The following is a 16,229-nucleotide window of genomic DNA, read 5'->3' on the forward strand; positions in this document are numbered from 1 at the left end:
TGTCATTATTGCATGTTGCAGAGATTTAATGAAAGGTGCCATTTAAACCAATTTAGGTCAACTGTTCAAAAAATCCTGGAAGGATACGTAATTACATTTCAATATGATTTGCACAGGTTTAGTGTAAGTTCATGCCTTATTACTTGAGGCTGCTCACTGAGAATCTACAAGACACACTGTTGGTTTGGCTGAGAGAGGCTGAAAGGTGGGGGCTGTCCACGGCAATGCCCCAGCTTGGGAAGTTCAATGCTGACCTTAGCAAGTGGCAAGTGAAGATGCCATCTGAGGGACAGAAAGGTCTGGGTGGGCTGGAGGTGTCTCTGGGGAACAGGCCCAAGTAGAAACCTTTGTGGCTCAGCCATTAGGCTGCCCTCCCTTCAACTTGCCTACAGGGCAGAAAGCCTGGCATAACTTAGAAGGGGAAAGCTTTGAGACATGAACATTTTGAGCCTTGCAAAGACTAAGGAACTACAAGGAGTAGTTACTCTACTAGTACTAGTAGTAGCAGATAGCAGAGTAAGGAACTACAAAAGACTAAGGAACGTTTGTGAGGCTTGAACAAACGAGACCCCAAGGAGGGGAACACTACGGCAGAAGCATCAAGTGCCTGCATCCCCAGGACAAGATGATTAGTAAAGGTTACAGAACCCCCCAGACACACTGAATATACACAGTGATGCTTCCTCTAGGTTTTCCTCCCAAGCTTCCCGCACTTAGTGGTTTAAGGGCATCCTGTACCATAAGCTACAGCCAAATCAGTATTTTACCAGCCTCCCACCCTGCATGCAAACAATTACAGAATCATAGAACCATAGAATAGTTAGGGTTGGAAAGGACCTTAAGATCATCAAGTTCCAACCCCCCTGCCTTGGGCAGGGACACCTCACTCTAAACCATATCACCCAACGCCTTGTCCAGCCTGGCCTTGAACACTGCCAGGGATGGAGCATTCACAACCTCCCTGGGCAACCTGTTCCAGTGCCTCACCACCCTAACAGGAAAGAATTTCCTCCTTATATCCAATCCAAACTTCCCCTGTTTAAGTTTTAACCCATTAAAATTAATTAATGTATCCATTAAAATTAATCTCATTTTCAACACAAGTGCATGTTTAGACTGTAACATCCTGTGGCAGTGACTTCCATTTGGTTATGTGCAATGTAGAAAAAAAATCAGCCTTCTTTAACTACTTTATCCATAGCTCTCTTGTGGTGGTGAGCAATGGTAAACCACTGTTCCTTGTTTGCCTTTCCCACAGATTTTATGATCTTGGGACTACTAAAAACACATGCCAAGAGAACTCCCCAAGACAAGTCTAAACCAGTAAACACCTGGGAAACAGAGGGAGAAGAGAGAGAAGCAGATTAAAGCAAAAGTCAGTATGTATCAACACAGAGTTTTAAAGCTCTGCAGATTTAAATAGGAGTCAGCACCATTCCTCTTGTTCTAAGGAAATCAGTAGCATCTCACATTTCCCGAGTTCATCGCTTTTCTTCTGTCTAATTTGTAGGAGGCAGCATGTCTAACAGAGACACTGCTTTAAGGTGCTATATGGTAACTTCCCCACCAGTTTTATTTTCAGGTTGCTTTGATTCCCACCACGGCTTCACCTTCAAAGATACTTCAGAGCTTACCCAGCTGATGGTTCGTGTACATGTCTCCAGACTAGTCAAGAGTCTAGCACTTGCTTTGACAGGCGTTTTTCATCTTTATCTTCCTAAACTGAAAGGCATGCATACACATACCCCAAAGTGTTTCCCATCTAGTGTCCCAGCCTAACAACTGCACTTTAATTGGTCTCAGGCATTCAACTGAGCCCAATCACCAACTGAGCAGAGTCGTGACTCACATGCAATTTCCATTGTTTTCTTTTAACATTATACCTCAGGTAGTTGAGAAACAAACATAGGCTGATACCCATCTGTCAGACCCATAAAAATAACACATTTAATGGGGTTAGAAGCATCTCTGCTCTGTTTCCTCCTCTGGCCCTGCAGTAAGAGCTGCTCAGAGTGGTCCTGAGGTGAGGTTATCTACAGAGATAGCCTCACCAGGCTGCCTTCACCTGTGCCAGCCCTGGGACAGGTTCTGCCCACCAAACATCCTCCAGAAGTAACCCACAAGCTCTGTGTCCCCCAGTAGCCTCAGAGGGCCAGGTCAGGAGCAGATCAAGCCCCCATGGGGCAGGCACCAGCCTGACTTTAGGGCATCTGCATCCACAACTCTGGCCAGAGCACTGGGAGACACACACCGCTCACAGCTCACAAGCTGTAAAATCCAGCTCAGCTAAGCTGAGGTTCTTTTTAACTCAGGAAAATGCTGCCCTAAGAAACAGCAAACGCTTGTGCAATCAATATTATCCATCTGACTCCAGTTACCAAAAAGAAACCTTGAAGAATCTTACTTAAGCTATAAACAGGCAGTAAGCAGCAGTTTGGGTGTGCAGTGTTGGGTGGCCAATGCCAGTTTAACAGCTTAATGCAAACACAGGCCATCAATTTAAGGTGGTTATTTTTAGCAGCTGTAGAGCTAAAAATGGTACTTGCAGAGTCAAGATAAACACAAATAAGGAGGGTGTGAGTGTCTGCATCCCCCCTTACCACTGCCACCACAGCGCTGACCCACCATACCCTGTGCCACACACGGCTCCATCGTGGGCCTCCTGCACCCCTGGTGAAGTTACTACAAGTTGTGAGCTTTTATTTTCAGATGCAGTGGTGGTGTTGAGACAACCAGGCCCCTCACAGGAACGGGTTTAGGCTGCAACAGTAAATAGCGTTCACTTGTGTCATGCAGTTTCGCTCTTTGACATCTTCCTTCTGTGATGTACCAACCCCAAAGTGTCACTCAAGGGAAAAATTGCCTGGAGGGACCCTGAGTCACCTCATCCCATAGTCCACACGTATATATAATGGAGCAGAAGTCCCAGAGTTTTCTTTTAACTTGGGAAGATCAACTCTGGGTCAAACCCAAATGCAAGTCACTGCTTCTGTTTGCTCTCCATCACACCACGTGGCACATATGTGGTTCTCACTGTGGATGCCCTGGTGCCAGTTTACATTGACATTAAAAGGGAAATCAGATTCTTCGCCTAAACATGTTACATTTGGTTTTGAAAGCCAGCAACAGGCAGAGCTCCATTTACTCTGTGCCTAACCTACAGTAAAACCTACTCTTAAGAAGAAATGGTTGAGACAAGCATATACAGAAGAAAGAAGCAGCTGGGGTTTAGCAGCATATTTGTCACCATGGCAGAGAGGTTGGAACTAGATGATCCTAAGGTCCTTTCCAACCCTAACTATTCTGTGATTCTATGATTCTGTGTGCCCTGGTCTGCTCCTGTTAAAGATGGGAATGGACATTTGTCTGAACCCATGGTGGCCGGGTGCAGCAGAGAATGGGCTCAGCAGCAGGGAATGCTCATGGAGGGGTCTTGCCAGAAAGCAATCACTTGCAGGCACCCAATGGTCACCCGACACAATGGGGCAGGTCAGAAGTCACTGGTGGTCCTCAGCAAGGCCAATCACACGGCTTTGCTGGGGAAGGAAAGACTTCCCTCTCTGACCTGATACATATATCCCTGGTGTGTCAGCTCAGTTTGTAATCTTAAGAGGTAAAAATGCTGTGGAAGAACTCCCTCAGACAAATTTGTAACTAAAAAGATTTCACAGGAAAAGAGATGAAAAGGGCAACTGAATGAAAAACAAATTGTATGAGGAATGTCAAATTCTGCCCAACAAAATCCCTCCTGCATCTCCCAAGCTCAGTGGTCTCTGGGGAGCCACCCTCCACAGACAATGTGGCAACTGCTGCCCTGCATTGTGCTTTCACCCATGGCCCCACACATCTTCCCACCCTCTCTGATAAATGCCCAAGCCCCTTCTCCACTCCACCCCACCAGCAGCCCCCAAACCAAAATCCCGTGCTGACATTTTGTGCATGCAGAAGGGAGGCCAGTGCTGTGGCACATCCCCTGATGACTTCTTCTATTTATTAAGGTTTGATTTATCTCTGGAGGCTAAAGAGGCCTTGGGAAGAAAACAGTGTCCCACCATCCCATGCAGAGGACAACTGAGCAATCAGAAAACCCAGTCATCAAAGAGAAGGGGCTAGTGACACTTCCCTCTAGGCAAGGCTGCTATCTTACCGCAAACATTTACACCGTATTTTGACCTGAAAGAAGACTATAAAGTGTTAAGCCATCTGGCCCATTCATCACCCTCCTGCATTGACGTCGTGTGCACCAGCAGTCACCCACCAGCTGCCACGTGGCATCGCAGAGCAAGAGACAAGCTGCAGTGGTATAGCCAGAGACAGGATCATTAGACAGCTTCGTGAGTGCAAGGTCCAGCAAGAGACCTGCCTTATCGTGAACCCTCCAGCACCCACGACATCCTCAGGAGATCCACCTTATCTGAAGCTGGTCCTGCACCACCGCACAGGGCTGACACGGCAGTCTCCGGACGGGCAGCAGGTCTTAAAGGAGGGAAGGCAGGATGCAAGCTGGGAGACAAGACTTACAGGAAAGTTTGGATTGCTCCAGCAACTCACACCAAGGGGAGAGAGGTAAAAAGGGAATGATCAGTGGTGATCAGGTGCCTTAAAAAGAAAAGAAGGAGAATTAAAAACCAATTTTTGAGCTGTTTGTGAAGTTCTAACTCCCAGCCAAAGTTAGTGAAATTTGCTGTCTGCCTTTGCATCTGTAATTCCTTTGGATGATTCTCACTTAAAATTTGGTAAGTTCCAAAAAATGTTAATAACTAATGAACATGAGCTGAATACAAATACCCTTTAACTTAACAAATTTTCTTGTATATGCTTCCAAAGCACAGATTACCCAATGGATGCTTAATTTGATGAAACCATTAAATACTTCGCTTTGGCATTCAGTACATCATCATGTGATGCTGTAATATACTATATATCATCATGCATAGACAACATATAAATACACACCTGAAAACGTTTTCCTTCTGGAGAAATAAAAGCCCTACACAAGAAAAGCCTCATGATTTTAAAGTAAAAAATAAAAGTAATTAAACCCAACAGTTACTGACCTACAAGCCTCTAGGGCAAAAACACACATTATTAATGATGACGTGACCCACAGGAATGGATACCTGTGGGTCCAACCTTGCAAAGCCAATCTCATACACGTCTTTAATCCCTACACTCCAGGATCTGACTTGCCTACACACTTGTTTGGAAATGCTGCTATTCACGTGTTTGAATTAGAGCAGCTATCCAAACAGCTCAGGAACCCCTGGGTATTGAGAAGTCATATAGCTGGCAGCCAGTGCAAATAGCAGAAGGCTGATTTCCTGATTATTTTCCTATTGTTAAGTATGCCCTTTTCAAATGTTTAACATACAAAAATAAAGCACATAACATGACCCCAAACCCTGCTTCTCAGAAATACCTACCTTTAAAATCCAGTGCAGATGGGTTTACCAAGGTGCCCTCTTCTGGCCTTTAAAAACAAAAGCTGGCTTGCTGTCACCTGCTTTCTTTGCTTGGAAGAGGCATCAAAATGAGCATCTGTTTGTGCAAATACTCAATTTATTTAAGACACTGGCCAGAAAACTGCTACCACAGACCATTCTTGATAACATACAAAACGCGTTTAACAATCCTTCAGTTATGCATGAGTTTATAAAAATAACTTACAAGACTATTCTCAAAATCTCAGTAGAAATACATGATTTCATTAACCAGGTAAAAATTTCAGCATAAGGCATTCTGCTCAGACAGAGAGCTCACCCTCTATTCACACCGCCCACATTACTAAACTCCTGAGAACCATTTAACAAAAGTAACCCAAACCTTTCTGCTAAAACAGAGGGAAATGAAAGACCAGATCAATAAGCTCATTCATTTCCATTACAGAGAGGCATTTTTACCATTTCTTAATAAACATGTATGCAAGTTTACCCAACACAGGAGGAACATTCAGGAATCTGTTATTTCCCATAGAAACCTGTTTTGAAAGCATTTTCTTAAACGTAAATCAAAACACAAATGGAACTAAACACAGCTTTTAGGCTGTACCTACATAGAAGATTTTTCACTACAGGTTTCTGGAGGTTGGGTGGGAGGTTTGCTTGTTTGTTTGCTTTGGGGAGTGTTCTTTGGTTCATTGGTTTAATTCTACTGACCCACTAATCTGAGGGGAAGTCTCAATACTGCTGTGTGCAAAGTGGCCAATTTAGACCTGGAATGGTGCAACATATAATAGTTCACCCAGAAAGGAAGGGCTTATTCAGATTTAGTAAAGTTGCACAGAGCTCTTGGAAGCACAATTCATTCCACACTGGAATTGTGTCAGTTCCAAACTGGATTAATTATAATCACATAAGCTGCAAGATAAGGCTAAGAAGACCACGTCTGTGTTAAATGCATGGTTGCTACTTCCAGAGGGAAAAAAGGCAACTTTCTGTATAATGCAGCCGTAGTATAAAGTATTTTCCTTCCTCACTAAGGAGAACATTTTCACAAATAAATAACTCTAAAATAAAAAGTCACAACTGAGTCAGTTCGAGCCAAGAAATACATTATTCTAAAAGGCACTAAACTCTCTTCCAAAGATATTTTCTTCCCTAGGATCAAACATGTAGATACAACTTCCCCTCCACAAGCATGTAGGTTGGTTAAATGCATGCTCATGAGGAGACTTGCAACTGTTGTGTTATAACACAGAGGCACTATACAACTATCTGAAGTTGTGGTCATTTTCTGGTGTCCAAAAGTTCTTCGTTCAAGTAAGAAACTAGAGAGGAATAAAACCAAACCAAAACAGTTGTGGTCCAGCTGTGCTAGCAGTTGTTCCATCACTGCCCACCAGACAATGCAGGCTTCAGGCTGTGACTTCATGAAAGCATTTAAATGCTCTGCTAAGCATCAGCTTGGCAGTCAATACTCCCATTGCATTGCTAATTGCCAGCCGATCACCGCAAGTGCCCAACTCCCACAGAGCTCTTCTCCTTTGGATGATGCTCTTTGGATGATGCTCTGCTCAAGATCTCCGCATTTCCGCAGAAATGTCTAAGGACAACTTCTTCCAAAACCTTTCTTCTGAATTGCACAAGTCAAGTCAGACACTGCGATGAAAGCCAGCCTCTGGCAATAACAAGAATGGGAGGTCTTTAACCTCAGCATCCAGACAAAAGGGTATTTTCACCACAGCGCTTAGTCACAGTCAGGGTGGTGAATATCTGAAGAGAGAAAAAATAAAGAGAAGACTTTTAGTATGGCTAAAGTTAATCCTTTTTTGGAAGATCAACCTGCACTTAATGCTCAAAGTCACTGTCATTTCTTAAGGTAATAAAATAAGAACAAAACCCACACATTTAGACTCCTTGCCACTGAAAAGTAAACATACAAATACACTTTCTTCTCTCAATTTCCTTTATGGCCTTCCTGTTACAGTAGAAAAAAAAGAATTAAGAAAAATCACATGGCTTTATACCACCCTCTGTTTTAATGTTCCTAAGTTTTTACAGTGGGAATGAGCTCAGAAATAATAAACTCCACTCTTTACACCTAATGAGTAAGTGTCTTTATGGCTCAAAGATAACCTATTTGTAGGGAAAGTGAAGTTAACCCAAGGCTACAGCATTTGGAGAGAACATAAATTTTGCCTCTGTACCTTTCTAGATATTACAGAAATGTGAAACTGATTGCTGACGTGGGTATTAGGTCTGGGATCTGTATCCTCTGGACAATAGCTAAGAAAACACTCAGTAAATCTAGTTGGGGAAAAGTCCAATCTTTACTGCTTTCAAGTCCCATTAAAGAAAACAACATATTCAAGAATATTTATTGTAAAATTGAAAGGTATCAAAATTCAAGAAGAAGAATTCTACAAGAACTTGTTTAATATTAGAACTTTACCATGCAAATAATTGCATAGCTTTGCATAGATATAATATAGAAAGGAAAAAAGGAAATCAAAACCACTACTATCTAAATAGTTCAAAGTTGCAATAATTAGCTAACATCAAAGCTACTAGGAATAATAAACTTACCGAATGAAGTACATACACATTTCAGTTATGCAAATAACACTGATGTATCTAAAGATAATGGGGATCTGAAAGCCCTACAGTTCTCCAAGTAGAAGCTTTGCTGCAGTAAGGCTGCTAGCAGCTCTTCAGGGAACATCAATAAACGATATACCCACTCCACTTTCTATAAGCAGGTAAAGCACTATGCACTAATCAGGAAGACAAATGCACGTCTAATATACATGGGAGAACAACAGCAACATATTCAAACTATAGTGCATAGCTTGAGACAGCGTTTCTAACTCTTCAGTTCTGATCCACAGACTGAAAGTGTATGGGAACCTCCATTTATTATTATTTCACTCTGGAAGACAAAGATTAAAAACTGCAAAATTTATCTGCTTTCTTCTTGGCCTGACTGCAGGCTCTGGGTGTGTTAGCCAGTCCAAGTGCCTGTAGGAACCATACAGCTCCCTAACTCTAGGAAGCCAGCTGGTAGTCATTTCGTAATTACTGGAAACATGAGGGTTTTAACAGATTTTGTTAGTTATTCAAATGAAGACAAAACCTTAGATCCAATGGGTGGAAAGCCATCATTAGCTAACTGGAAGAATCATCCCAGCTTTCAGAAGACACTTTCTCTTCATCACAGATGGTCAATTATATACACCTATATTTCAAGCAGCCCAGTACAGTCAAGGCTGAGAGGCAGCTCTTTGCAAGGCTGAGGTCCTACCAACTCTATGTTTACAGTTATTTGTACTTTACCTTGCAAAAAATTCTATTCAGAACTCGTTTTCTGCAGAACAAAATGCTGGTCAAACAAAAGAAGTGAAATCTGGATCCAATTTGTAAGCAGTGAGAAAAGGGACTCTCAAGTCTTACAGTCGTCTTCTAGTTGAATACTACCATGTTTCACAGGAGACTTTATGCAACAAATTAGTACTTACGCCAGTGAAGATGTCAGCATTTGACCCTGCAACACTCTCCCTTTCCTGCTCAGATCAGACTTCCTTTTCCTTAGCTTCCACATGCCCTCAAGATAAAAATAATGCTGATAATACCCATCATTCTATGAATCCAGATATGTGCAGTCCTCACAGATTCCAAACAACTGAAAAGCATTTTTTAAAATCAAAGAATATCATGTTGCACTTTGATTTTTGTTTACTGCTTAAGAGATTAAATTAAGTAACAGGCATAAAGAAACCTTTTGAAGACTGGCACTAAAACATGATCGCTGTTCCCCGGAGCTTTCAAACAGTGTATTTCTCCGGAGCCAATTTCTTCCTCCCCCACTCAAACAAATATGATTATCTGAAATTACCTCCCTAAATTATATCTAATCATCATTCTATTCAGTTTCAATTTTAGCAGCTCAGATGTCCAGAATAAATTATGACTATCATCCTCCCTTCACACTGCATATGCTAATATCCCACTTGAGTTCACAGGTTTGAATGCCTCCCTCAGAGTTCCCCCTACACAGGGCCCCTGCTAACATAAGGACCTGTTACCCCCCTCAAGGGATTCTAAGAACACCATTAGATGATAATACAGAAAAAAAAAACCACTAAACAGAATCTATATTGTGGATGCTTTTGAAGATGGTTCAGATTGTTAGCAGTCCATTCCATTAATACAGTTCATATTCTACTGCTTATACTGTATCACGTTGAAATACAAGAGAAGCAGACTTCACTTCTGCAGAGCAGCATCCTGGTGAACTCTTGCAACACGCTATATCTAACACAGAGATCCTGTACAGAGATGTACAAGGTCATAAAAGGTTTGCAGGGATCCTCAGCTAATATAAACTGGTCCTAATGCTACTAACATCAGTGGATCATCTCTGACTGACAGCTGGGAGGAGTTGTTCCACACCCACTTCAAAAAATTAAGCTCTTCATTAATGAGGGACAGCAAGATAAACACAAGAAGAAGTGTTTTTGTGTGGCCTCATGTCTTCACTTCAAAAGTAAAGGAGAGATCTTTAAAAGGGCAGAATAGAAAAACTGTCCCCTTCCGCAGCACCAGTTTGTAAGCCTATTTTGAGCACACGTATCTAAAAAAATTAGCTTTGACAACCACTTTTACTGAAAAGTATTTAAAGCCTTCATAAATGGATCTCTGAGTGGAAGGAAAATTCTGTACTTCCCAGCAGAGAGCGCACTGGATTAGGGAGACCATAAACATCTCACAAATGAACACAGCAACAAAAAAAGTTTAAAACAATCCCAGATTAAACCCAAATGTTAGATTTCTAAATATTAAAACCAGACCCTTTCCTGTCTTTACCTCTCCCCTGACTTCCCCCAGATTGGGAATTCTTTAACAGAGTTCTGCTATTCAGATTTCCAGCACCTTACTCCAGAACACTGTAAAAGCTGGGATATGAGGTGACTTCATACACTCACCTCTGCACACACGGGATGAATTCCTATGGTGCTGTCCAGCTGTTCTTTTGTGATCCCACATTTCATAGCAGCTGCAAACCCTTGGGTGACTTCTCCAGCATTTGGACCAAGGACATGGAAACCAATGACTCTCTCCTAAATATCAAAGATAATAAAATACAAGCACAGTCATGCATTCAGTTCTCTTCAGACAACACACAGGGTTTTCTTACTCAGACTATATAATTTAATCAGCTCACAAAACATACCACAAATTAATGTAAGCACACAAATGTGAACTATCAATTATTAGCACCAACAGATGGGAAACTGTGGGTATAATCTTGTTCTCTGAAAAGATTCAACTAAGAATCACCAACCAGCCTCCTTACAAAGTTTTGTGCAGAGGTCCTCCATTTACATCAATGGCATACAAACTGAACACACACCATGTTCTATGCTTCATTATTGTGCATGTCCAAATTGCAAACCTGCATTTAAGTTTTACTCAGGTGAGCAATTCCACGCAATCCCACAGGCTCCTTGCCTAAGTATGGGTGAGCACTTCGCATAAAGGTTTGCAACAACGGGGCCTATGCTAGGTGTGTATCTACTGAAGAACTTTCAGACTGACAGCTGCTTATAGGAAAAGGCCACAAGCTGAGGTTCTGGGTAACCAGATGTGGCAAGAACTGTACTATAACTAAACTGATGTCTTCCCTGTGTTCGCTGCCATTAGGAGATAATCTAACTAGAGACTGGAAAAACAAACTGAAAGATATTTATTCCATTACAAGGAAGACACTATTACTTCACACTTCTCATATCTATATCATTGTTAGACTGAAAAATACATCAAATTGCATGTATATCCTCAGCAAACACTCAGCAGAACAAGCTGCACTGACTTGATCTGCTTTCCTTAAAGAAAAGCTTGCTTCTCTAAGAAAATCAAGTATCTCTTAACAAATGCCAACTGCTGTGGGCTTTAGTGGCTTTCAGAGCATTAATCAGATTTTGCTGAGCATGGATGTAGCCCAGTCAGGTATCAAGAGTTATCTGCTCTTCCCACTAACCATTACATGCAAAAGGGTGTGGATGTTCAGTACACTGAAGGGTTATTTTTCTTTCGGTAAGCCTGAGGAATGAGATTTACCACAGAGTTTATTTAAATAGGAAAAGTTATAATTAGGAAATAACTAAAATGAAATTACCCTTATTTTCCTTTAAAAATATGGACATATGTAAAAATGAAACCAAAGCAATGAAACCAAGGTAACTGCAGTGTCAGTTACTGAACTATTTTTCATTCAGGGTAACTTTCAATTCTACCCCTAGATGTTTAAACATGTTCCCAATTCTCAGGACAAGAAATGGAAACAAATAAATGGAACACTTTAAATCACTGTTAAACCTTTTCATTTTCTTCAGTAACTTTGAATTAGGAATACAAACATGGGTTGCAGGCTACCCCAGAAAGAGGACACGGGCAAATCAGACAGGTTTGAAAATCTTACAAAATGGTGACATGCTGCTTAGAAAGACTGCAGGAAGATAAATGTGTATCTAATGATAAAAAAAACCCAACACCATAAAATTAGGTAAAACAGATCAAAATCATTTTTAGGACTGGTAACTTTATGCCACTATCTTAACAGGAATACATTTTATCATCAAATTATGTTTCACAGTAACTCATATGATTAAAATCAATTGAATTTTTATTAAAAAGATGATGATCATTCAGAGAGAGGCATACCCATTCTTTTAACCAATTAGTGATTTTGCTTGTGCTTCAGCAGGTATTGCACATTTCCACTGCCAGGAAATTTTATGCTAGTCCAAGGATAATCCTGGCATTATCACCTTAAATGAGATTTGTGCAGGCAAGATACATTAATCCTGTTAGAACGAGCTGAAAGCTTTATAGACACGTGTGGATTTGTAGAGGTTACAAGTTGTGATGGCTTCTGAGAGACCTCAATTTCAGAGTCTCCCAGAATGTTCCAGTTTGGGGAGGGAGAATAAGATAAGCATTTTTACATGCACTGATTCACTCAATTTAAAAGTTAGACATACTTCTTATTTTACACATGTGGAATAAGCATCATATACCAACAGCAAAGGCAGAATTTTCTGTTTTACTAAGGGTCATTTTTGTATCAACAAAAGTATCCCTATAAATATTTATTATATTTTGAAAGGCAAGAAAAATTAAATTCATGTTAATTTACTTAAAATAACCTATTTATAGCTGTGGTACCAATAGTTCCTATGATGAACATATAGCTGCTCTTTTCCTTGGAATGAAAGATGCACTTACACTGTCTTGAATATTGCAAATTATCTTTGCGTAGCATTTGTTGTTGTCTCTGGATGGCACAGTCCATTCCAGTGGCCAGAAGTGACTATGGTAAACCTGCAAATACAACACAGGTTAGGAAAACAGTTGAGTAATTTCACAGAAGAGAACGGGATCTTCCAAAACCTGCCAGATTTTCTTAAATAACGAGCCATGCACATAGCATTTGGAGTATCTGACATCAGGGTGAGATGCCTTCCCCTTGATGAATGCCAAAGGAAGCCTCTACAAAGCAGGCACTAATGTCATCCAATAATTAAAAAAGAAGAAAAAAGCCATAAGCATATTACACTTCCAGGATGCAGTTCATCACGCTCTCATTAAACTAGACAATTACAAGCTTTCCTCACAGAAGGCTGTATTGTGTCTGCTTCTACCCGGAACAAACGCAAAGATATTTCTCAGAGCAGAAAAAAGGAAGAAATAGCCTCTAAGCCTGGGTTTAGGACAGATGAGATTATGTATCAGTGCAAAATGGAAAGCACATTAGAAAAACACCACCACGTATTCCTGTCTGCCCCAAAAAGCATCACTGGACAGATTCGTAACTGCAGATAAGGCTGCTAGCCCACCTGTACAGCATGTATCTCAGAAAATCATGGGCTGTTTTAAGGCACAGTTCTACCTGGAACTCCCAACAGCTCTCACTATAAGCTAATTTCATATTGATTACTATTTGAAATAAATTTTTAATTGCTCACAATTCCAGTGAAAAATAAGTTCCTTCACAAGCTAGGAGAGCCAATTCAATGTTTTTCCTCATTAATGGGTTACAAAGCATTCATAAATATCACTATCTGAAACTGAAATTCATCAGGTCTGAATGACAGATGCAACTCGATAATCTTACTGAAGCTTGCAAAAGCCAATATGGTGACATGATAAAAAGGTCAGAATAAACTGAGTAAGTTCTTAACCCTCTCTTAGACACAAATGCTTCTGGATGCACATTTCGTAAAATGGCTTTGGAAATTCAAAATGCGTTTTCTACAACGGAGCCTCGTGTTTCACAACGTAACAGCAAGAATTTGACTTGGTTACAAAAGTTTGAATGGGTATATACAAACTCTGTGGGCAGGAAAGAATTCAAGCCTTTGCCCTGTAGTCAGGTTAATGGTACTTGATACACTGTCATATTTACTTCTTTTCTCCACACTGCAATTCAAAACATGTAATTGACAAAGCTAAGAGAGAGACAAGTTCTCAGCTTCATGAACAACAACTTATCTGTGTATTTCCCCAGATAATTCTCTCCAGGTGATCTCTGTGGAGCACAGAAGTTCGATTTGTTGTCAGACTCCCTCTCCTCAAGCTTTCTGTACTTTCTGTATAGTGCTTTGTAAGAACAGCCTCAGGCACTAAGTGTTTACATACGCCTAATTTCACTCTTGACCAGCAATGCCAGTGAATTAGAAGGGATTACTCACGTCAGCAAAATTAAGCACATACCTCCCAGTATAGTCAAACAGGAAAAATTAGCATAACACTTGTCTTTATAAACTAAAAATCACCATGGCAAGGAATTTGCCACACTGTAGCTACAAAAAGCTCCATCCACTTTGACAGTAAAATCAATGCATTGCTTCCAGCACATAGGCAGCTTTAATTTGTCCTTAAGTATTTGCAGACACAAAGAAACTGCCTTCTATTTTTAAACCAAATATTCCGCCTTCAAACCCTGTTTGCTAAAAATGGAACATATTTGCAATTAGAGCCATCGGAATTGGGGACTATTTTTACAACATAGGAAGATAAAAATGTACCTAGTCACCTCCTGGCTTACATCAGAGCACAGAATGCTGTTTAAATTGACTCTTGACGTTACTTTAAATTACAGATTGGGAACTTCAAATCCAGATGAATCTAAGGCATTTACCTCAATGTTTTCCTCCCCAAACTTCTCCACCGCAGCCTCTTCAGAATACCCGCATGCTCCGTACTCCAAAGGAGTGAATACAGTAGTTGGAACATTCACATAGTCACACTGTGTGGCATTTGAAACAAAACACAACATCAGTAATAAAATCAGCACACTGGGTAAAAACTCAGCAGCCTGAAAGACAGCAAGGAAAGTTGGATCATTCATAATTCTCAAACAGAAAGACAATTTAAAGCCACACTGACATTAGTATGCATAGACTAAAGGAAGAAACAATCCAGTGCCCTCTTTAAAAACTTATCAGATCGTAGGTCAAACAAGAGATAAAAAGTAGACTGTTAACTGCTTCTACAAAGCACACTATTTTTAGCTGGGGATGATGCAAAGAAACCACCACCATCCAAACCCCATCATCTTTTATATAAACTGTAGTCTATGACAATACCAAAGAACAAAAGACATGAACTACAGCTATCTGGGGGGACAGTGAGAACTAGAGCTGATAGTGTGTGCCCAATCACATACTATGAAAGGCAAACACTGACCCTGACTTCACTGGGGCTTTACAGTGCTGTAGAGGCTCCTTCTCTGGGCAACCTCTGGGCCTGACCACCCTCACTGTAAAGAAGTTTTCTCTTATGTTTAAAAGGAACTTTGCTGTGTTTCGGTTTTAATACATTGACTCCTGTCCTTGCACTTCATGCTGTTGGAGAGAGTCTGGCTTCATCTTCATTACTCTATACCACAAATACACATTGATTTAAGAGCCCCAAAGCTATATCTTCTGCAGTGTATAAAAATTCCCAGCTGACTCAGCCACTCTTCTTACATCAGATGCCCCAGTCCTTTAATTATAGTCATGGCCCTTTGCTGGACTTGCCCTGTCCCTCGTGTACTGGGGAGCCCCAAACTGGACACAGAATCCACACTTGTTTCATCAGATCCAAGAGAAGGAGTAAAGGTCACTTCACCTCTTCACCTGCTGGCAATGCTCTGTCAGGATGCATCTGCAGCATGCAGCCCAGGATGCCACTGGTCTTTGCCATGAGGCTACCTTGCTGGCTCATGGTCAACCTATCTTCCAGGCCTCCCTGAGGCTTCCTCTGCACAGCTGCTTTCCAGCTGGTGGGTCCCCAGCCTATGCTGGTGCATGGGTTACAGCCCCACCAGGTGCAGGACTTTGCACATATCCTGTCTGAACTCCCCAAGATTCCTGTAAGCCCACTGCTCCAGCCTGATGAGGGCCCTCTGAGCTGCACAAACACTGACTGATCATTCATTTCCTCCAGTTTTGTATCATCTGCAAACCTGCTGAGGGTGCACTTTGTCTCATCACCCAAATCATTAATGAATTAATGAAGATCCTGAACAGTACTGGACCAAGTATCCAACCCTGTGGCATGCCACTAGTGACTGGCCTTCAACTGGTGTTTATGCTGGTCACAGCCCTTTAAACCTGGCAGTTCAGCCAGTTCTTAATGCACCTCACTGCCCACTTATCTCGTCTGTACTTCATCAGTTTGTCTACGAGAATGTTGTGGAGACACTGCCAAAAGTCTTTACCTGAGTCAAAGTAAACAACATCCACT

The 16,229-nt window shown here is 41.2% G+C and overlaps 1 protein-coding gene across 5 annotated transcripts in view; it reads right to left on the minus strand.

Annotated features, from left to right (window-relative positions):
* Window positions 1–7,000: 7,000 nt before the first annotated feature.
* Window positions 7,001–16,229, minus strand: part of TXNRD1 (thioredoxin reductase 1) — a 37,447-nt gene continuing 28,218 nt past the window's right edge. For all 5 annotated transcript variants that reach the window (XM_061371864.1, XM_061371867.1, XM_061371865.1 and 2 more), the window contains 4 exons: window positions 14,638–14,745; window positions 12,723–12,818; window positions 10,421–10,555; window positions 7,001–7,211 (listed from right to left, as the gene is read on the minus strand). In XM_061371864.1, coding sequence (XP_061227848.1) covers window positions 7,149–7,211; window positions 10,421–10,555; window positions 12,723–12,818; window positions 14,638–14,745 — 402 coding nt within the window. In that variant the 3' untranslated portion in view covers window positions 7,001–7,148. The remainder of the gene's footprint in view (window positions 7,212–10,420; window positions 10,556–12,722; window positions 12,819–14,637; window positions 14,746–16,229) is intronic.

Source organism: Neopsephotus bourkii, unplaced genomic scaffold (assembly GCF_033783945.1).
Source record: "Neopsephotus bourkii isolate Nb327-2 ecotype Australia unplaced genomic scaffold, CSIRO-AGI_Nbou_v1 NB_1589, whole genome shotgun sequence".
NCBI lineage: Eukaryota > Metazoa > Chordata > Aves > Psittaciformes > Psittacidae > Neopsephotus > Neopsephotus bourkii.